The sequence below is a fragment of the Arachis hypogaea genome, chromosome 8 (assembly GCF_003086295.3).
Source record: "Arachis hypogaea cultivar Tifrunner chromosome 8, arahy.Tifrunner.gnm2.J5K5, whole genome shotgun sequence".
NCBI lineage: Eukaryota > Viridiplantae > Streptophyta > Magnoliopsida > Fabales > Fabaceae > Arachis > Arachis hypogaea.
Genome location: NC_092043.1, coordinates 8,083,355 through 8,105,765, shown reverse-complemented (window position 1 = coordinate 8,105,765; position 22,411 = coordinate 8,083,355). Strand labels below are relative to the sequence as shown.

The window sequence follows — 22,411 nt, the reverse complement described above, 5'->3', positions numbered from 1 at the left end:
TTGCCATGAGACAAGGCTGTGACTTAGTCTCAGATTCTTCATCACTGTCCGAGTCATTTTCTAAGTCTTCCCATGATGCCATCAGACCTTTCTTCTTTCCTTCTTTTTTCTTCTCCTCCCTTTTTAACTTGGGACAATCAGATTTGTAATGCCCAATTTCCTTGCAGTTGAAACAAGTTACTTTGCTAAGGTCTTTCTTCATTTTCGTTGAGCTGCTGCCTTTGCCTTTAAACTTCATCATTTTCCTGAATTTTTTGGCAAACAACACAAATTCATTTTCAGATGAGTTATCACTGGATTCATCATCCAGAGGGTTAGTAACAGAAGAAAATGCAATTCCTTTCTTTTTTGACTCTTTTTTCAAATAAGTGTTTTCAAAAGCAAGAAGATTTTCTCTCAAATCATCAAGTGTCATGGAATCAAGATTACTGCTCTCAGAAATAATTAAAGCTTTTGTTTCCCACTCTTTAGTGAGACATCTCAGCACTCTTCTCACAAGCACAGAATCAGAATGTGTTACTCCCATAGCATCCAAACCAACAGTGATGGTATTGAACCGTTCGAACAGTTCATCGATAGATTCTCCTTCCTTCATTGTAAACATTTCATATTCCCTGTTTAACATGTCTATCTGAGTCTTCTTAACAATGGTGGTTCCTTCATGAGTGATTTGTAATTTATCCCAGATTTTCTTTGCTGTTGTGCATCGTGATACCCGTCGGTACTCCTCGAAGCTGATAGCACAGTTGAGTAGATTTATGGCCTTGGCATTTAGCTCCACTTTCTTCCTATCTTCCTTGGTCCAGCTTGCTTCTGGTTTAAGAGTGACTACTCCTTCAGCACTTGTGTTAGTAGGAAACTGTGGTCCTTCCAGGATGATCTTCCAAAGCCTGTAGTCTACTGCTTGCACAAAGATCTTCATTCTCTCCTTACAATAGGTATAGTTTTTCCCATTGAAAAGAGGCGGTCTGTTACTTGACTGTCCTTCTGTGAGATTGTAGACACCAGATTTGAGCCACTGCTTTCTGCCATGAGGATCTTTTCTCCAAGTTGCAAAGCTTGATCTCTTTGAGACCAAGCTCTGATACCAATTGATGGTTTCAGTGGCTAAGAGAAGGGGGGGTTGAATCTTAGCCCCTTTTTTGCTTGTGGTGCGCGAAATTGTGAACAATACTTTTCACAACTCTCATAATCCCCGGTAAAGAACCCCAAAAACTTGGTGTTCAAAACCATGGCATTAACACAACTTCGCACAACTAACCAGCAAGTGCACTGGGTCGTCCAAGTAATAAACCTTACGCGAGTAAGGGTCGATCCCACGGAGATTGTTAGTATGAAGCAAGCTATGGTCATCTTGTAAATCTTAGTCAGGCAGAATCAAATGGATATGGGTGATGAAAGCTTAAAACACAAAGATAAAGATAAAGATACTTATGGAATTCATTGGTAGGAACTTCAGATAAGCGTATGAAGATGCCTTCCCTTCCGTCTCTCTGCTTTCCTACTGTCTTCATCCAATCCTTCTTCCTCCTTTCCATGGCAAGCTTATGCAAGGGTTTCACCGTTGTCAGTGGCTACCTCCCATCCTCTCAGTGAAAATGTTCCTATGCTCTGTCACAGCATGGATAATCATCTGTCGGTTCTCAATCAGGCCGGAATAGAAACCAGTGATTCTTTTGCGTCTGTCACTAACGCCCCGCCCTCAGGAGTTTGAAGCACGTCACAGTCATTCAATCATTGAATCCTACTCAGAATACCACAGACAAGGTTAGACCTTCCGGATTCTCTTGAATGCCGCCATCAGTTCTAACCTATACCACGAAGACTCTGATCTCACGGAATGGTTGGCTCGGTTGTCAGGCGAGCACTCGGTTGTCAGGCGATCAACCATGCATCGTGCAATCAGGAATCCAAGAGATATTCACCCAATCGAAGGTAGAACGGAGGTGGTTGTCAGTCACACGTTCATAGGTGAGAATGATGATGAGTGTCACGAATCATCACATTCATCAAGTTGAAGAACAAGTGATATCTTAGAACAAGAACAAGCGGAATTGAATGGAAGAACAATAGTAATTGCATTAATACTCGAGGTACAGCAGAGCTCCACACCTTAATCTATGGTGTGTAGAAACTCCACCGTTGAAAATACATAAGAACAAGGTCTAGGCATGGCCGTGAGGCCAGCCTCCAATGATCTAAGAACTAGGTGTCCAAAGATGATCAAAAGATCTAAAATGATCCAAAGATGAAAATACAATAGTAAAAGGTCCTACTTATAGAAAACTAGTAGCCTAGGGTGTACAGAGATGAGTAAAAGACATAAAAATCCACTTCCGGGCCCACTTGGTGTGTGCTTGGGCTGAGCAATGAAGCATTTTCGTGTAGAGACTCCTCTTGGAGTTAAACGCCAGCTTTTATGCCAGTTCCGGCGTTTAACGCTGGAATTCCTGAGGGTGACTTTGAACGCCAGTTTGGGCCATCAAATCTTGGGCAAAGTATGGACTATCATATATTGCTGGAAAGCCCAGGACGTCTACTTTCCAACGCCGTTGAGAGCGCGCCAATTGGGCTTCTGTAGCTCCAGAAAATCCACTTCGAGTGCAGGGAGGTCAGAATCCAACAGCATCTGCAGTCCTTTTTAGTCTCTGAATCAGATTTTTGCTCAGGTCCCTCAATTTCAGCCAGAAAATACCTGAAATCACAGAAAAACACACAAACTCATAGTAAAGTCCAGAAAAGTGAATTTTAACTAAAAACTAATAAAAATATACTAAAAATTAACTAGATCATACCAAAAACATACTAAAAACAATGCCAAAAAGCGTACAAATTATCCGCTCATCAGCTTGCTAACACTTGCTGGACTTAGATGAGATTTTTCTGTTTTTAGCTCGTTCCTAGTCACGAGACATTTTCATTTTGTCTCGTCACTTGGCACGAGACATTTTTGGAATTTGCTCCTGAACAGTAGAAACAGAAATGAAGTAGGAGGAAAAGAAGATTACACCCAAATATATCCTGGTTCAGCTGCTAAGTGCGGTGCAGCCTACATCCAGTCTCCATCACAACAATGATGGAATTTCACTATAATCAACTTGATTACAAATTGTAAAATGCTAAAACCCAACTTACAAGGGGATTCCCATAGAATCATGAAACACAACATAGACGTACAAAGGAACTCTAAGACATCTATGGCTTTTTCTTTTAATTTTGCACTCTCTGCCTTTTTCCGCTCTATGACTTTTTCATACAAACCTCACTTGTTTGCCTTTTTCCATGAGACTCAAGACATGACAAAATTAAACAGAAAAATTACAAAATAGAAAACATTGAAGGAGAAGAAAATCATTAAGCTTAGGTAGCTATGAGACTTCTGTGCCTTGCACTCTCACTTTCTTTCCTTGAATTAGACCATGACTGTTCATCCCTTTTATAGAGAAGTGAAGTCTTCACAGTTGAAACACAAAACCGAGCTTAGCTTTTTTTCCTTCAAAGCAAACCGGTTCGGCCACAGAGAGAGAAGAGGAAACTCATGCAAAAACCAACATGCAAATACCTCTAGTCCTTCCTTGGTCATTACTCTTCATCAATCTGAGCGCTCCATCCTTGGCTTCCTCTCCAAGATGGATTTCTGGCCTTTGATGCTTCATGATGATGATGGCTTCATCTGCTCTAATCTCTGCCTCTTCCATCACTTCGCCACTCTAGCTACTTTCTGTGGTGGTTGAACAGAATCAGAGACAAGCCATGCCTCCAAGAATCTCTTCCTTGCTGGCCGAATCTTCTTCTTTCTTTTTGAGTATGAAGGATCCGAGATTACCTTACCAAATCTTACTACATTTGGTGATTATCTCAGCCACAACATACTTTTGGTTTTCTTTTTCTTGCCATCATTAACTTGATGGTCTTGATGCATGCAGCTTCTTCTTTTTCCTTTTGGTAGCTTAATGTAGCTTCCATGGTTGCTGTGACATGACCAAAGGAAGAAGAAAGAAGGATTAGAGAGAGAAGAAAGAAGATATTCAATGAATTTGATCAAATAATTAATGTAGCAAAGAGAAGGAATAAAAGTGCACTCAAGTTTCCTACTTCCCTTTACTGAGAGGCGTATAGAATCATTAAAGCCATCAAATCAATTTCTCTCTCTCACTTATGTTTCCAATGCTTAAATTAAATTTGAAATCCATCCCAAAGTGAGAAATGAAATCCGTTGGAAGCTTGTAACATGTTTAAAGGAATGGGTTTTAGTTAAAGAAGTGCATTGTGCCCATTTTCTTATGATTTCGGACCAAGCATGCAAGATGAATTGGGCTTATGATAATGTTTGAATTCTGGCCCAATAACAAGAACAATAATTCAGCCATAACAAACAAAATATTTTTGCATCAATGCTGAATGTATTTATAAAACACTTGGGCTTGCAATTTTCCTTTTATTTTCGACCCATATTAAAAACCTGCAACACAAAATTATTAATTAATATATGTTCAATGAAAATCAAATTAATAATTTTGTATTTAACTGTTTCAATAATGTTTGTTCATCATTCAAATAAATTTGAGTTTTCCAAACTCATCAAACTCAATACTTAATTTTAAGCTACTTAATGCTAATTGAAGTTGTGGACTCAGTCAATTTTTCAGATCCTTTTAAACTTGAGACACCTCTGAATCCGCATAGTGATTAGAGTTTAATCACATGGATAGTTATTTGATCTTAGTCTCCACTTTCCTCCTTGCTTGCTTTGGTGTAGTTCATGTTGTGCATGGCTCTAATACTGATACTACCTGTCCGGATTTCTTGTGCGGAAATCAAGAAATTCGGTTTCCTTTTAGAATCAAAGGCCGTCGTCAGTCACAAAGCTGTGGCTATCCGGGCTTTGATTTGGTTTGCTCAGGTACTAGTGATGATGAAGAACTGTTTCTTGAGCTCCCTGAATCATTCAATGTCATACACATTGACTATACAAAACAAACAATTGAATTAACCCCTCCATCTACCTGCCTTCCAAAGCAGCTCCATAGCCTCACTAATATCTCTGTCTTAGTTTTCCCTTTCCAGCGCATGCTAGTTGAGAAGGGTGATGACTATCACTTCTTCAACTGTTCACCAGTGGCAATGGACACATATATAAACAATGACATCATGATTCCATGCCTAAGCAGCTCAACCAGTCAAGTATATGCCATTTCATCTTGGCATTCTATCCATGACCTGACAATCCTGTTTCCTTGCACCAAAATGTTCAATATTTCATCCCTCCCAGATGCACTTGTTCCAGCTCTGAAAGATACTCTTGTTTTGTTTTGGTCTGAACCAAGCTGTCAACGATGTGAATCGGAGGGGAAAAGGTGCAGCTGGAACAACAGCACCAAGAATCAACCCGATTGTCTTGTTAATGTCATCCACAAGGGTACCCATGCTTTTCATACTTCCATTCTTTCTTCAACTGAATTCTTAAGCTCAAATTAAAATCCTGGAGGTTTATCCAGCTTTTACTTGACTAATATGACATTAATTAATTGTTGTTGAAACACGTGGAAATGTTATGTCTAATTCCAATGCAATTGATCACTAAGTTTTGCCTGTATTGTTTGCAGATTCATCAACAGCTCTAGTAACCACAATAGGTTAGCTCTCAGTTCTTTTTATGCTTATATAAACTGCGTTTGGAAGGTGATAATTTTCTGAAGATGTAGTTTTGATGAATGCAGGATCAGTACTTGGATCATTTTTCCTTGTCCTCTTGACCGGAGCGATTTATTACATCTATGACACTTGCATAATGCAAAAGGAAAAACAAGCAATTATTGAAAAATTTCTTGAAGATTACAGAGCCCAAAAGCCAACCAGATATTCTTATACTGAAATCAAGAGAATCACCAACAACTTTGGGTACAAGTTAGGAGAGGGCGCCTATGGAACTGTCTTCAAAGGAAGCATCTCAAAAGAATTTCCTATTGCGGTGAAAATGCTGAATAATTCCCAGGGAAATGGGGAGGAGTTTGTTAATGAAGTTGGTATAATTGGTAGAATCCACCATGTCAATATTGTCCGGTTGGTTGGTTTCTGTGCTGATGGGTTCAGAAGAGCTCTTGTCTATGAATTCTTGCCGAATTCTTCGCTGCAGAAGTTCATAAATTTGCCCGACAACAAGCAAAACTTTTTGGGCTGGAAGAAGTTGCAAGAGATTGCTCTAGGTGTAGCTAAAGGAATTGAGTATCTTCACCAAGGTTGTGATCAACGCATTCTCCATTTTGATATCAAACCTCAAAATGTGTTGCTAGATCACAACTTCACTCCAAAAATTTGTGATTTTGGTCTAGCTAAATTATGTTCCAAGGATCAAAGTGTAGTGTCAATGACAGCAGCTAGAGGAACTTTGGGGTACATTGCGCCTGAAGTTTTCTCAAGAAACTTTGGAAATGTATCTTACAAGTCTGATGTTTACAGTTATGGAATGATGCTGCTAGAAACAATTGGAGGGAAGAAGATCACAGAGGATATAGAAGAAAACAGTAGCCATGTTTACTATCCAGAATGGATGCATAGTATTTTAGAAGAGACTTATGAAATGAGAATTCATATTGAAGATGAAGGAGATGCTAAAATTGCTAAGAAACTAGCAACAGTGGGACTTTGGTGCATCCAATGGCATGCAGTGGATCGACCATCAATGCAGACAGTGCTTCAAATGTTGGAAGGAGACCAAGACACATTAGCAATACCTCCTAATCCTTTTGCTTCCACAGGGCCTTCAAGAAAATATGCTAAAATTGGTGTGGCTGCAAGACAAATTACCCAAGATTTAGAAGTGATCCAAGAATTAGATTGACTTTTAACTTGGAGTGGGATGAAAAGTTTGTATTTTCTTTAACTAGTCAAATAAAACTCACTTGATATCATCCAAATATATTAGGCTATTTGGCTTGTATTATAGTTAGCTACATGGGGTAAATTGTATGTACTGTTATGTTAGCCTAGTTTCGAGTTTGCCCTCATATTTTCTAGCAGATGGTGAGGTCTTCTTCAGAACTCCTTCTCTGTCTCTTTTTGTTTTAAACTCTGTTCCAATAATTAGTTTTCTGTTTTTGCAACAAGTATGGTGTTATTACACTTTTATGTGAGTGTCAAATGTCTGTATGTAACAGAAACGACTGTATAAAGTCTGCACACCAAATCACATCATACATTTTTGCACTAAATAAGTTATAGAAGTTCTTAGTGTTTTAAGATAGATTATTTTGGCTGTGAAAGGTTCACATTCACCAGTCACTGTATAAATGAAATGTGACTCTTAATCTATTCACTCTGTTAAGGAGTTGACCTGTGTTGTGCCTGACCGATAAAACAAAAATCAAAGACTTTGAAAGGTCGTGCTGCAACTTGCAATGTCAACTTCAGAGAGATAGATAAAGAGTTACAATGCCAACCAGGTTCCATGAAGAACAAGTGTTTTGCTTTCATGGGTAAAGTCTCCAGCCTAATTTATGGGAATCTTTTATACAATAATGTTCTTTGCACATTCTTCGCGCTTAACCTATAAGCTGTAATAGTTTCATTAAATTGTGATGTTTACCTTTTTTCGGACAGGTTTTTATAGTTTTAGTTGTTTATTTTATTTTATATACTTTTGATGGATATCTCAACTAATTAAAGAGACACTGATTAAAATGTGAAGATAATAATATAATCTAGAGGACATAGGAACGAATTTATTGTCATCATATACATCAGAAATACTAATATAGACGACATAGCCAAAGACACAAGCTAGTTAGATACAGAGCATGCAACATTATATCAAAATAGAGTTCAAATAGATCATTTCTATTCCTTTGAATCACTGACTGAAGAGATGTCATCAGAGGATAATTTTGAACTGTTGTGAGTTGTATTATCTTCACCATTCTCTTCTGTGGGTGCATCAAGTGGGTAGAAGTATGGTTTTAGAGGCATTTCTAAGTCATCGTCTTGTTCAAGCATCTCCACAACTCTCTTCATTGAAGGTCGATCATTAGGCTTTGTTTGTATACACCACAATGCCACAATCATCATCCTTTTTGCCAACTTCATCTCTTCATCTGAATCATTTTCTATTGTTATTTCCCTTCCATCCTGCAATTCATCATAAACCCAAAAGGGAAAATATATCTGGCTGGAATTTTCAGTCTGTGCATTCAAATTCTTCCTTCTACTAGCCATTTCCATTAACAACATCCCAAAGCTATAGACATCAGCTTTGTACGAGATTGCGCCAACATTTCTGTAGAAGAGCTCAGGAGCCATGTACCCTATGGTTCCTCTTGCTGCAGTCAGAGACACAATGCTTTTATCAGTGGGAGATAGCCTTGCAAGTCCAAAGTCAGAGACTTTCGGATTGAAGTTCTCATCCAAAAGAATGTTGTGAGGTTTGATGTCAAAGTGCAGAATTTTCATGTCACAGCCATTATGCAAGTATTCACCACGTGCCACTCCAAGGGAAATGGTGTAGAGTTTTTCACAACTTAAGGAAGCACTCCCTTGAGGTGAAAATATGTATTTTTCTAAAGAGCCATTCTGCATTAACTCATATACCAAACAACGCTTTGATCCCTCCACACAAAAACCAATGAGTTGCACCACATTAACATGGTGAATTCTTCCAATAGTAGCAACTTCATTGATGAACTCCTGACCATTGGACTTGGCCTCATTCAATACCTTAACAGCTACAAGACGACCGCTTCGAAGTTTTCCTTGGAAAACAGAGCCATAGCCTCCATTTCCTAATTTAGTCTTGAACTTTTCAGTTATGTTCTTGATTTCTTTGTAGGAGTATCTAATTGGCATAATGTTATTGTCGCTTCGCAGAAAATCTTCGATACTATCATATATGGATAAATGCCTCCGTCTCCATTTATATATGCAGAAGATAATGATGCATGGAGCTCCAAGTGCAAATTTGGCAAGAACAAATAAAACTGTAAAGGAGATGCAAAGAGTAGAGAAATCATAAAAGTCACTCAGTTTAGCATAGCACCTTTAGATTTGAATGACAAAATTTTAAAACTTATTTATGCTATGTCTTTTTGTTGTTGTTCTTCTTTTTACTGCTAAATTCTAACGGTGTTCCCTTCATAAATTCCATAATGTCATCATCATAGACCTATCCATAGATTTCAATCCGAAATAAAATAAGTACGTAGCGCAAAGGAAATGACGAGGCTTACCCGTTCCAGCCATTAGAACCTCAACATACATTGAGTCTAGGACTGCAAAAAACAAACAGGGAAAATATTAAATTAGTATGATAGTAAGTTAATGAGACCTAAATTCTTAAGTATTCTATAAATATGTCAATACTAAATCTAGTTTATATCAGCATAGAGGAAAACATCTATCTATATAACTATATTTATAATATTATATAAAATAATATCTATATAATAAATCTAGCATCAATTTTATAATTTTTCACATTAAATTCTTCAATGTTAATTTCTCATATTAAATTCCTCACTTATATAGAAAGCTATATTATAGAAGATATTAGTTCATATCAAAGGTTGAGCAAACTTCATTTTATGAAAATCATATAAAAGATATAAAATGAGTGTTATAATGAATTAATGACAGCTAAGTTTTTAAATACATAAATATATTATATCAATATTAAATTTATTTTATTATAATATAAAAAATGACATCTATCAATATAGTCACCTTTATAATATTATAGAGAATAACACATAAACTAACTGTCATAATGCTAATCTCATAAAATTTCAATTCTATAAAAGTCGTATATAATCATATCAAGAATGAATAATCTTTTTCTAATTTTAATAGATATAATTCTAATTCTAATTTGCAATATATGGTCATGTAATATACAAGAAAATAATAGTGATTACATAATTCAAATGAGAAAAATATTGTATTCATTTAAAAGATCTTAATAACAAGACGTTTGTTTTTTAGAAAAACATAACCACTTTTTTTTTAAATTTTACCAAACTAAGCATTAATTTAATTACGTTAAAAACGCATATGTAATATGTTCTCACATGTTAGCTGTCAAAATTATCCAGCTAGGATTCAAAAGGAAAATTAGGTTTAAAAAGAACACATTGCTCTCATATTAATAAACAATAAATACAAATACGAAGTTTCACTTTCTTTCATCATCACTATATCAACATAATTGTTAACAGTTTATTACATTAAGGAATAGTAAAATAGTTTTGTTTCTTAGAAATGTAGAAGAAAATTAAACAAGGAAATGTTGAACGACACAAAAAAGAAAACTTATACAAAAAGGGAATTTTTATGGTATGTAGTCTATGTACTTCATAAGATTATAGAATATCAATATAGTATCCACATAATGTGTTATTGAGAAATTGTCAGATGCCTTATTAATTAAAAGTGAAAATTCAGATGTAGTTAACTTTATGTGAAAATTGATAGATGAGAGTTTTTAAATAATTTAACAAATTTGACTAAATTGATATCTAACGATTTTCATTTATCAACCTCATATAAAATTAACTGTATTTGAGTTTTTACCTACTTTTAAAATTAAAATAAAAATTGAAAACAAGTCTTAAATAATAGTCATAAATTAAAGTAAAGGTACCCTAAGAAGACACATGGGGTACGATATATGAATAGGTAGTTAAATTAGCAGATTACACTTACAACTTTTAGGTATAAGTGAAGGCTTATAACAAATGACTTTGTTATGATCAGTGAGCATGGCCTTATACTTGCAATATACTTTCAACCAAGAAAGTTCAAACCCGTAGAGCAGCATATGATGGATGTCTGTGCATGAATTATTTCTGTGTTTGATTTCAGCAGGCCATGAAGTCACATATATCCACTCTATATGACACGAGTCTTCGAACCCCAAATCCTGGAGACTTTTATGAATATCACTGACATAGAATGTACTCCCAAGCGCATAAGATCCATTCATGCAAGTTGCAGCAGCAGAAGAAGATTCTACTCCATATGGTGGGCACCTCATCAAATATACCATCTGCTTTGTCAATCTAATAACATCAACTAAATGATGCTGTTTAAAGAACCAATCATCATATGGTTCATCTTGGGCTCCGGTGAAGTTGGAGGGGGTTAAAGAATAAGGAAGGGGGTAAGAGAGATCATGGCTATGCAGGGAAACATTGGCATCTACTAGTCGAATTGTGTAGTTGTTGTAATTAATTGACTGCACTTGGAACTTGATTGATTTGAGATAGAGAAAGAGTTGGTTATCATTCTCGCAAGAGAGGGTGTACCTGTGCTCACCACAATAGGTTGGACTACTATTATTCAGCCTGAAAGGATGCCTTATGTCATGCCTCCCACACCATTCAGATGAACACATTCTTTTGTCTGAATCCTTTGCCACCTTGGTATTCCACCGGGTGGCATAAAAATCGAAAACTTGTAAGGAGATCCACAGCAGCGGTAGAAGGTGTATAAAAAATGTACAAAGGTTTAACATTTTCTTTGATTTGGTCTACACGTCAATAACAAGAGACTACAGATATAACAAGAATTCACTTGCTTCACAGGGCAGCAGCATCAATAATTTTCCATAAGGAGGAGTTGACTATCACTATCACACAAGTCCAGTAGTCAACTCACTAGTAGTCACCAGCATTAATATGTGAAATGTGACTGATCAGACCTGCCAGCTGCAGAAATTTCCTACAAACCACTCTTAATTAATTTGTTCCCGCAACATTATCACTCTTTTGTGATTCACATACACACACATCAAGATCGCCAAGTAATACTGTACATTTATTATTTTTACACAGGCGCGTTGAAAGGTCATGTTTTTTGTTTTCTTATACTTTTTTTTTTGTTTTGTTGAAGTTAAGAAAACAAAAAAAGAGGTCGAGGTCAAGAAATTAATAAGATGAAGACCATTTCTCACTCAGTCATACCATGTTAATAATTAATTTAGAGGTGAATTCCAGGCTAATTTTTTGTTATATGAAAAAAGATAGCGTGTAATTTCTCATTATGGATAATTGGTATGTTTTTTTTATATGGATGAATTTTTTTTAATTTTAAATAACAAATTGAACCCTCACATTTGGAGAAATAAAAAAATTTAAAGGTCAAATTTTATAGTGTTACAAATTTGAGGGTCAAATTAATATATTCAAAAAAAAGTTAAAATAAAAAAAAAACTCAAATCTAATCCTCATATTTATATTTAAAAAAATTAAAAACCACAAATCTAACTCTCAGATTTATAGTATCAATAAAAAAAATTAAAATACCGTAAATCTGACCTTTAGATTTATGGTATCCATACAAATCAAACACACAAACCTTTTACCTTATTAAAAAACACCACTATTATCCCATATTAAAAATACAAAGCATGAATTCTATGTTACCTATAGTATGTGCCTAATTTATTTGTTATAGTAAGTTTTGAATATTTAATAATTATTTATTTTTATATTTTTAAAATTAAATATTGATTTTTAACCCTTTTAAAAAGTTAGGCAAACATTTGTAGGTACCATAGCAATCACCTTAATTTAGGATCGTGGTTTTTTCAATTGTTAAAATCTATGAAACACGCACTCTTTTTATTTGTGGTGTCACGTGTCGAATATATTTTAGACACAACATTCAGTAACACTCGTTCAATACGCGTATCTTTTGTGTCCAACTGTGTCTTAATAAAAAATAAAAAATTCTTCTCCGAACACATTTAAATACAATCATGTGTCAGTGTGTCTAGTCTAATTCTTAACGTGTATTCTTAAAATGAGTTTAGTAATAATATATATTATTAATTATTAAAACAAAAAATATTTTAAATACTTTATATAATTAAAAAATATGAAAATAATTAAAAATTAATTTATGTTTTAATATCAACAAAATACCAAAATATCATTATAATTTATCTAAAAAAATACGTTATATTTTATATATATGTCGTGTCTTCATGTGTTATAAGAATTTTAAATTCGTATGTGTTCCGTTCTGTGTGAAACTGCCAAATTACAGTGATTCCTTTCGAGCAATGTGTTACTTGATTTGAAGAGCTATAGGTCGGCCTGATTTGAATTTCGCAGCGAAAATACCTGCAAAAAATACTTTGATACTTAAATAAGAAGAAATATTTACAAAAATATTAAAAAGCATTCAAAACAAAAGCTTGTAAAACATGCCTTTGCCAAGTTGAAATTCTCGTTTATATAGATGATTTACTGATTGTTAGAATTTGTTCGATATTTTAGACAGGGTCGTGGGTGTCATTTTTTTATGGTAACGGTCTTTGCCAATGTTAATTTCTCATATTAAATTCTTCACTTATATAGAAAGCTATATTATAGAAGATATTAGGTCATATTAAAGTTTGAGCAAACTTCATTTTATGAAATTATATAAAAGATATCAAATTAATGTTATAATGAATTAATGACAGCAGCTAAGTTTTTAAACACATAAATATATTATATCAATATTAAATTTATTTTATTATAATATAAAAAATAACATCTATCTATATAGTCACTTTTATAATAAATATGATGAATTATACTGTATAGATTCAAATATACAGATATTCCATTTGAGTCACAAAATTATTAACAGAGTGTTATGTTGTGTTTGTTAAGAGAATGATATAAGAAAAAGAAAATGTTGATTAACTTTTTTTGCAGTATGTATAACGGGTTTGTTATTTTATTAAGGTAGAAGTAAAAGACAATTACACTAAACAGATAACAGAATTGTACTATCATTGTTTGTTGACCTTTCTTTAGTTTATACTTTATATTTTTTTTCCAAGTTGAATTTAAATTTTAATATCATACCCATAAGCAATAGCTATTGTTTTTAGTAAGAAAATTTATAACTAATGTGAACTATGACGTAAAATACACTAAGGCTCTCAAATTTTATAATATTAATGGAAAATATTTATTTTGAATATTCAATATTACGGATAAAAAATATAAACAACAAAAATAGTCAACTATTAAAATGCTACAATCAAGATACAGTTTAAAAGTTTGTGTATAAATCGAGTGTGTTATACTTAAAATATAATTATAACAAAATTTCTAACACTGTATTCAGGATATATATAATTTATAAAAAAATATTATTTTTAAATAATATTTATTTATCTTTTATTCTTATATTTTTTAATTTTTTAAAATTTAATAAGATTACTTTATAAAATAAGAATATATTATAAGTGAGATATAAATTTAATTATAAAAACAAAAAAATAATTTATTTAAATTAAATTAGATAAATTTTAAAAGTTAAACCTAAAATTTAATTTAAGTCCAATACAAATTATTTTTAATTTTGATATATTTTATAATTAAATTTAAATTAGATTATATTGAATTAAATTGGATTTTAAGTTTTTAACACTCTAACTAACCAACTAACCTATTATATTAACTAGTATTAAAAGCAAGGTTTTAAAAATTAGACCGGTCATTAAACTATATTAATTATTGATTTATTAGTTTATTAGTCTAATTGGTTCAATTATGGTTCAACTGAAATAACTGTTGTATAATTATATAATAAATAAAATATAAATAAATATACTAAAATATAATTATAGTTAAATATAAATCTTAAAATGTCATCCAAATTTAAAGCACTACATCAACAAAAATCTTACGATGTTATTAAAATACAAACTCAAAAGTTATTATTTAAATAATAAGTGTTTTTTTATTGATACTATCATTTTAAAATTGTAAATCATATATATAAATAACTTTTGATCTTATTAATTATTAATAATTTAGTACTCTTTATATGAAGACAGTAACAATTTATGCATAATTTTAACAAGATTGTGTGCATAAAAATTAATTTTATTTTTAAAAATTATTTTATTAAAGATAATTAAATTAAATTTAAAAAATCTAGATTTAAATTAATTAAGACTCCTATATAAGTTTTATAATAATAAGTATTTTTATATTTAAAATTTAATAATAATTTCATAGATATATACAAAGTTTAAATTGCAATAACAATCATTTGTAAATTACGCGCATTGGGACGAGCATACATTCTTTGAGTTCTATCTTATTGAGTTAAATCTGAAATTACATATACGTACATAATATAAAAAAAATTTAAAATTTTCAGTAAATATAATAATTTTTTATTTTGTTGGTTTTAACCGTTCTTCATAGAAAATATCATAGTTGTCATAATAATTCTTTAATATTGTACTGTACTCCTAAGATTTCAGATAAAACCGACTCATATCTCGACACAACGGTTCTATCCTAACAGAATGCTCCCCATAATCTCGGAAGGAGATTAGTCACCAGAATCTCGAACGAAACTGAACTCCACACCAAGCTATAAAACCGGGAGTGGCATCAATGATAACACACACGCAAAAATAATTCGTCTCTAAAACAATACACTACGGAACGGTATCCGCAATCATATACACACTCTTTGCTTAGTTTATTTCTCTACTGACTTGGGCGTCGGAGTACTTTTTACAGGTACCACGTTCGGGTCCGAGTTCATGAGGATATCACCGATCCAGCTAAAGCTATCAGGCACACCAAGGTCAACAGAGAGCCGACATATAATTCGGAAAGAGTATCCTTGCAAGAACATTTGGCGCCCACCGTGGGGCTCGAAAGTTTAACTTCACCCCACCCCGATATTTTAAATTTTATAACCCGTCCATATCTGCTTTGTACCCCTTTTTTCTTTGCAGAAAGGGAAACATGACTGGCCACTCGGAGGCCTAGCAACCTCCTCAAACCAATGTTGATCTCATGGCCGCTAACGCCGCTCTCCTAGCAGAAAATCAGCGGATGGCCGAACTATTAGCAGCAATGCAAAATAACGAAGATCGAAAAGTCGATAGCAAAAAAAACAAATGATGATCAACACGAAGAGCATCATTTAGAGTCCAACGGAAAAATAGGGGAAACACCCCCCAAAACCGGAAGGCGACAAATCAACCCGTTTTTTGAGGAGATAATGAATTTCAAAATGCCTAAGAACTTTACACTCCCTATGACCCTAACACCATATATGGGGATTGGAGATCCTAAAGTTCATGTCACGAAATTCGAATCTATAATGTTTCTCAATAGCGACTCCGATCCCATCCTGTGCCGATCCTTTCCCACTTTTTTAGATGAAACTGCTTTATTATGGTTTTCTAATTTTCCTGTAGGATTCATAACCAGCTTTGACGAGTTTGCCAAGATGTTCGTCAATCATTTCGCAGCGTCTAAAATCTATGTGAGGGATTCAGACTACCTCAGCACAATCAAACAAGGGCAATACGAAAGCCTAAAGGATTACATGACACGCTCCACAACGGCAGTCATGGAAATCTCCGACCTTAATCCAGAAGTACAGTTGCACGCCATCAAAAGTGGCCTCCGACTTGGGAAATTCCAGGAAGCTATAGCTGTGGCAAAACCAAAAACATTAGAGGTGTTTCGAGACAAAGCCACTGGACAAATCGAAATAGAGGAATTGCGTGAAACACGAAGGAATGAGAGACCACCATCACGAAAGGAAGAAGACAAGTCGAATAGGTCCCATAACAAGTATTTCAAAAAACCTTTTAAACTAACTCCGAATTTGATTCGTATACCAGGTTTAATACCAGAAAAGAAGACATCATTAAAGAGATACTACACAACAGACTCATAAAACCACTAATCAAGGCAAGAACATACCAGGATCAGAAATACGTGGACAAAAGCAAACATTGCGCATTCCACCAAAAATTCGGTCGCACCACTGATAAATGCGTAGTAGCTAAAGACCTACTGGAGAGGCTAGCAAGACAGGGACTACTGGACAAATACGTTAGCTCCAGGAGTCGGAAAGAGCCAACCGAGGATATGAACAAGCTGAAGTATGCCTCGGATCACTAAGAAAAAGAAACATGGCATGGCCCGGTAGAGACCCCTGGTTCCAAAGGAGTCATAAACTACATATCAGGTGGTTTTGCCAGAGGAGGCATCACTAGCACAGCCAGGAAATGAAGTTATCAGACTATGTTGACAATGGAAGGGTCTCACCAAAACCCACCAGTCCCGACCTCAGCCATCCACATCAGTTTCAATACTGATGACTTTAAATCACAGACGCCAAATTTAGACGACCTAGTGGTGATCTCGGTGCACATGGGAGAACTAACCATAAAGAAGGTCCTGCTCGATCTAGGAAGCAGCGCCAATGTCCTATTTTACTCCACATTAAAAAAGGTGCAGGTAAGCGACAAGGCGTTGCAACCATTAGGAGGAGAATTGGCAGGTTTCTCAGGTGAAAGAGTCCCTCTATCAGGTTATGTATGGTTAAGAACAACACTGGGAGAACCTCCAAATTCCAAAACACTAGACATCCAGTTCCTGGTAGTCAATTGTGTTAGCCTTTACAATATCATTTTAGGACGTCCGTCCCTTAACTCTTTTGGAGTTATTGTCTCTACCATTTATCTATGTGTCAAGTTTTCTTTGCAGTATAACACAGTGGCAAAGGTCCATGCCGACCATAAAGAAGCTAGACAATGCTACAACGTGAGTTTGAAGAAAATCACATGGGAGGGCATTCTGAGAGTCTATTCCGTATACAACTTGGAAAGCATTCCCAGCCTAAACGAAATGGACCCCAGGGACAACAACAACCATCCCTTCCTAACGGACGACCTGGAAAAGGTACAATTGGGTGAAAAAAATCAATATACTAACATCGGTTCAGCTTTTTCTGCAGAAACGAAACAACACTTGGAAGGCATATTAAAGGCCAATGCCAACCTGTTCGCCTGGACTCCTGTTGACATGCCAGGGATCGACCCGAACTTTATATGCCACAAATTAGCGGTCAACCCCAATGCCCGACCTATAAGACAAAAGAAACATAACCTGGGCACAGAAAGAAGAATTGCAGCAGCAGCAGAAATACAGAAACTACTTGATGCATGTTTCATCCGAGAAATTCGCTTTTTCTCATGGCTAGCAAATGTGGTTATGGTTAGAAAAAGCTCGGAAAAATGGAGGATGTGTGTAGACTTCACAGATCTAAACAAGGCTTGTCCAAAGGACTCCTACCAGTTGCCGAACATTGACAGACTAGTGGACGACACCTTTGGATACCAAGTACTAAGTTTCATGGATTCCTACTCTGGATAGAACTAGATACAAATGCACCCAGATGAAGAAGATAAGACAGCATTTGTAACCGACCAAGGTAATTTTTGCTATAAGGTAATGTCTTTTGGCCTAAAAAATGCAGGAGCGACTTATCAAAGACTGATGGACAAAATATTTAAAAATCAAATCAGACAAAATATTGAAATATACGTTGATGACATGGTCGTCAAATCCAGCTCAGAGAAACAACACCAAGCCGACCTTCAGGAGATCTTCCAACAACTCCGAGCTTACAATATGAGACTAAACCCAGAAAAGTGCGCATTTGGCATACAGAAAGGAAAATTCCTAGGGGTTTTTATTAACAAACCGAGGTATAGAAGCAAACCCTGACAAATTTCAAGCGGTCCTAAACATGCAATCATCAAAAATGATTAAAGTAGTGCAGCGACTCACAGGCTACCTAGCAGCCCTATCCAGATTCTTGCTACCCGCAGCAACTAGATCCTATCATTTCTTCAAAACCATGAAGAAGTCGGATAAATTCGTTTGGACAGAAGATTGCGAAAAGCATTTTCTGAATTCAAACATGTCCTGGGGTTACCACCTATACTCAAGAAACTGGAGCAAGGTAAACCACTCTTTTTATTTCTTTCAATTTCCACTAACAATATTAGCTCTGTACTTGTAACAGAAACAAGAAAAGAACAACACCTGGTGTATTTTGTAAGTAAAGTCTTACAAAATGTCGAGACAAGGTACCCAATGATAGAAAAATTGGCATTCGGTCTAGTCATCACTGCTCGGCGTTTGAGGCACTATTTTCAAACACACCCAATTATAGTTCAGACAGGTCATCCTCTACGACAAATACTATCGAAGCCGGACTTAGCAGGACGGTTGATGAAATGGACAATCGAGCTCTCTGAATTCGACATATCATATCAATCACGAGGATCGCCTAAAGCACAGACATTAGCCGACTTCATTTCAGAGTTCACGGATAAAGAAGAACACATCAAAACATGGGAATTATATGTGGACGGAGTATCAAATGAAAATGAATGTGGAGCAGGAATTCTCCTGAAAGACAATAGTGGAGTCCAAGACGAACAGTCAAATAAGTTTCATTTTAAAACAACCAACAACCATGCCGAATATGAAGCTCTACTAGTAGGCCTAAAGTTAGCCAAGGAAGTAGAGATCTCCAACTTAAAAGTACACTGTGAATCACTCCTCATGGTACAACAGGTAAACGGCTACTTTCAGGTACGAGATCCACTTTTAGAAAAATATCTGAACTCGGTCAAAGCCCTAATAAAATTTTTTCAAAGTTTTGAAATACTACATATACCTAGAGAACAAAACTTTAAGGCCGACATTTTATCCAAATTAGCTACATATAGGATAGCCGATCAAACAGACAAACTGCATCACCTTACACTAACAGAATCAAGTTTAGATACAAAATCTGTTTTAAGCGTGTCACAGGAAGAAGATTGGCGAAGCACATTCATTTGCTACTTAAAAAGCGGAGAAATACCAGAAGGTGAAAACCCAAGGATATTCAGATACAAAGCAAACCAGTATACCCTATCAGGGGCCAACCTATACAGGCACGGTATTTCCCGACCTCTTCTGAAATGCCTCGGTTGAATAAAAGCAGAAACCACCATGAATGAACTACATGATGGAATCTGCGGACACCACATTCGAAGTAGGAGCCTAGCTACGAGAATATTCTGAGTAGGATACTTCTGGCCGATATTGAGGAAAGATTGCAGATATAAGGTACAAAACTGCGATGCATGTTAAAGATGCACACCGCTCATCCACAACCCAGCCGAGCTTTTACATACCTCAGATGTCAGCTGGCCATTCCACAAATGGGGGATGGACATACTCGGACCATTTCCAATCTCAATAGGACAGGTAAAATTCCTTCTGGTAGTTGTCAATTATTTCACAAAATGGATAGAAGCACAGCCTCTTGCAAAAATTACAGTCGAAAAGGTACAAAATTTCATTTGGAAATCAATTATATGTAGATTCGGTTTACCTAGAGAAATTATATTCAATAATGGCAGACAGTTTACGGATAAAAAGATCGCATCATATCTGACCGACCTACATATTAAGCACCGTTTTTCCTCCGTCGAACACCCACAAACCAATGGGCTCGCGGAGGCAGCTAACAAAGTTATCTTGCAGGCCTTAAAAAAGAAATTAACAAATGCTAAGGGACGATTAGCCGAGCTTATACCAGAAGTGTTGTGGAGTTATAACAGAACACTCCACACAACAACAAATGAAAGCTCATTCCGACTAGTACATGGTGCAGACTGCATGATACCCATAGAGATTAGCCAAGGGTCCACCTGGACCGAATACTTTGATGAGCAAGAAAACTCGAAAGCTAGGTCAATAGAGCTTAATCTGATAAATGAAGAACGAAGCCTCACTGAACTAAGGCAGCAAGCCATGCAAGCAACAATACGAAAGTAGTACAACAAAAAGCTAATACCAAGAACATTACAAGAGGGAGACTTAGTCCTACGACAAATGGAAGAAGTCCGAAAACCACCAAGACACGGGAAGCTAGCTGCCAACTGGGAAGGCCCTTTCTGCGTCTCTAAAGTCATCGGAAAAGGAGCATACTCCCTCGAAACACTAGAAGGAACACCTCTTCCTAACACCTGGAACATCTCATCTTTAAAAATTTATTGCAGTTGAATTCTTATGTAAGTATGAAATGGCCAGGTACTCTTTTTCCTGATCATGAGGTTTTATCCCTAAGGAGAGTTTTACTCGGACAGGTTTTAACTAGGCCGACCACTTCATACCTTCCTTAAACGTCTCATTCGTATATCAATAAATATCACATTTAGCTCAAATATCTATGCTTCAAACAACATTAAATGCATATCAATCAAACTGACAAGTCAGCGTTGGAAATCAAGACCATCTAACAAATCGAACCGACCACATAAGTCGGAAACGCCAACTCAGAATATCATCAAAAAAAGATAAAAACCCATCCAAAGCTATTACCAAAATCAACATCTATTATCTAACTAGCACATAAAGGCTAGAATCAACATCCATACACAAAAGAGCTTTTTATAAAGCATTATAAGCAGTCAAAACCAACACCAAAATAGTCGGGCAACACAAGTCCAAAATATTCCGATTAAATTGGAAAACTACAAAACTAAAAATACAAACATCTTTCAAGAAGGAGGAGGAAGGCTCTCAGCCTGCTTCTCACCAACCTCATCATCAGCAAGCTCACCATTAACAATAATTTTCGCCACATTGAGTCTCCTCACATCAAAGTTCGGGAAAAATAATGACACTTGGCTGACGGCACGATCAAACCCAGCTATGAACATATCCATCGTTTCCTCCTCAAGCTCGTTAAGATGAGCAGTCATTTCACCTTTGGTTTTATCATTCTCCTTTACTTCAGCTTGCAGCAATCTAATTTGTTCTTGGAGGCGGCCAACTTTATCCTCTTTCTCCTTCATCTTTGCGGTCACGTCAACAATAACCTTTTCCCTTTCCTTCAGCAAACGCTCAAGAGATGACACCTTCTCAACCACTACCTGTTGCTCCGAACCTAACACCTCAATAGCACGACTAACACACAATAATCGAGAAGCAACAATCTGCAGAGACAACAACATAATCGATCAAAACACTCTACAGGGACGAAAAAAGGAATAAAGAGAAAATCCAACCTGAATAAATTGCCCATCCCCTCAACTCCAGTCCGACGTGTGAGACCCATATCTCCAGGATATTGGGATACACGATCTGCAAGATCGGAAATCGGAAATTGGTCGATCCACAGAGAATGCGAGTTCGCCCTAGGAATAAAACCATACAATCTTCGTTGCCTTTCAAAAACAGACTTCACAGCAACACTTTGGTCACCTTTCAAAAACCGGACATTGTCGTATCAAATCAAGCATGGAGCACTTAACACTATTCAATTATAACCACTAAATTTTTTCAAGAGTACTTGTCATCCTATGAGCCAACTTGAAGTTCAATTTTATATGCCCGGCATTGCTCTAGCACAGCAGCATCTGAAAATTCAGAATTTACATCAGGATGTAGCTCATGGTCAAAAGCATTAGCTTCTTCACCATTTGGTGGTAGATGATGCTCTAGTGTACCATTGCAATCAGAGATTTTTGGTCGATATAAATCTCCTATCTTTGTTTGTTGGTCCATCGCCCCCATTGACTTAGTTATGC

The 22,411-nt window shown here is 35.6% G+C and overlaps 5 protein-coding genes across 5 annotated transcripts; 4 read left to right on the top strand and 1 right to left on the bottom strand.

The window, feature by feature from the left end:
- Positions 1–4,704: 4,704 nt before the first annotated feature.
- LOC112704952 (RING-H2 finger protein ATL22-like) lies at positions 4,705–5,641 on the top strand. The gene is made up of 2 exons (XM_029288697.2): positions 4,705–5,419; positions 5,607–5,641. Exons 1-2 carry the CDS (start codon positions 4,705–4,707, stop codon positions 5,639–5,641), a joined length of 750 nt encoding a protein of 249 aa, XP_029144530.2.
- A 54-nt stretch (positions 5,642–5,695) lies between these two features.
- On the top strand, positions 5,696–6,906 carry LOC140174573 (rust resistance kinase Lr10-like). The gene has a single exon (XM_072200081.1). The coding sequence runs from the start codon at positions 5,711–5,713 to the stop codon at positions 6,839–6,841; it is 1,131 nt and encodes a 376-aa protein (XP_072056182.1). The 5' UTR covers positions 5,696–5,710; the 3' UTR covers positions 6,842–6,906.
- Positions 6,907–7,674: 768 nt separating this feature from the next.
- LOC112705929 (LEAF RUST 10 DISEASE-RESISTANCE LOCUS RECEPTOR-LIKE PROTEIN KINASE-like 2.1) lies at positions 7,675–11,725 on the bottom strand. Its single transcript, XM_029288283.2, has 3 exons — positions 10,690–11,725; positions 9,219–9,260; positions 7,675–8,969 (listed from the first exon to the last, which is right to left on the bottom strand). Exons 1-3 carry the CDS (start codon positions 11,498–11,500, stop codon positions 7,837–7,839), a joined length of 1,986 nt encoding a protein of 661 aa, XP_029144116.2. The 5' UTR covers positions 11,501–11,725; the 3' UTR covers positions 7,675–7,836.
- Positions 11,726–16,071: 4,346 nt separating this feature from the next.
- LOC112704951 (uncharacterized) lies at positions 16,072–16,931 on the top strand. The gene is made up of 2 exons (XM_025755813.1): positions 16,072–16,598; positions 16,649–16,931. The coding sequence occupies exons 1-2, from the start codon at positions 16,072–16,074 to the stop codon at positions 16,929–16,931; spliced, it is 810 nt and encodes a 269-aa protein (XP_025611598.1).
- Positions 16,932–17,063: 132 nt separating this feature from the next.
- LOC112704950 (uncharacterized) lies at positions 17,064–18,188 on the top strand. The gene has a single exon (XM_025755812.1). It carries the CDS (start codon positions 17,064–17,066, stop codon positions 18,186–18,188), a length of 1,125 nt encoding a protein of 374 aa, XP_025611597.1.
- Positions 18,189–22,411: the final 4,223 nt, after the last annotated feature.

Bases quoted from the DNA above. Each gene is read 5' to 3' on its own strand.
- LOC140174573 (XM_072200081.1), top strand. From the start codon at position 5,711: ATGAATGCAGGATCAGTACTTGGATCATTTTTCCTTGTCCTCTTGACC.
- LOC112704950 (XM_025755812.1), top strand. From the start codon at position 17,064: ATGGAAGGGTCTCACCAAAACCCACCAGTCCCGACCTCAGCCATCCAC.
- LOC112704952 (XM_029288697.2), top strand. From the start codon at position 4,705: ATGGATAGTTATTTGATCTTAGTCTCCACTTTCCTCCTTGCTTGCTTT. The intron at 5,420-5,606 runs GTACCCATGCTT...TATTGTTTGCAG, and splicing joins TGTTAATGTCATCCACAAGG to ATTCATCAACAGCTCTAGTA.
- LOC112704951 (XM_025755813.1), top strand. From the start codon at position 16,072: ATGGGGATTGGAGATCCTAAAGTTCATGTCACGAAATTCGAATCTATA. The intron at 16,599-16,648 runs GTATTTCAAAAA...TTCGTATACCAG, and splicing joins TCGAATAGGTCCCATAACAA to GTTTAATACCAGAAAAGAAG.
- LOC112705929 (XM_029288283.2), bottom strand. From the start codon at position 11,500: ATGTTAAACCTTTGTACATTTTTTATACACCTTCTACCGCTGCTGTGG. The intron at 9,261-10,689 runs GTAAGTGTAATC...TGTTTTTTGCAG, and splicing joins TTCACTTATACCTAAAAGTT to TCCTAGACTCAATGTATGTT. The intron at 8,970-9,218 runs GTAAGCCTCGTC...TCTCCTTTACAG, and splicing joins GGTTCTAATGGCTGGAACGG to TTTTATTTGTTCTTGCCAAA.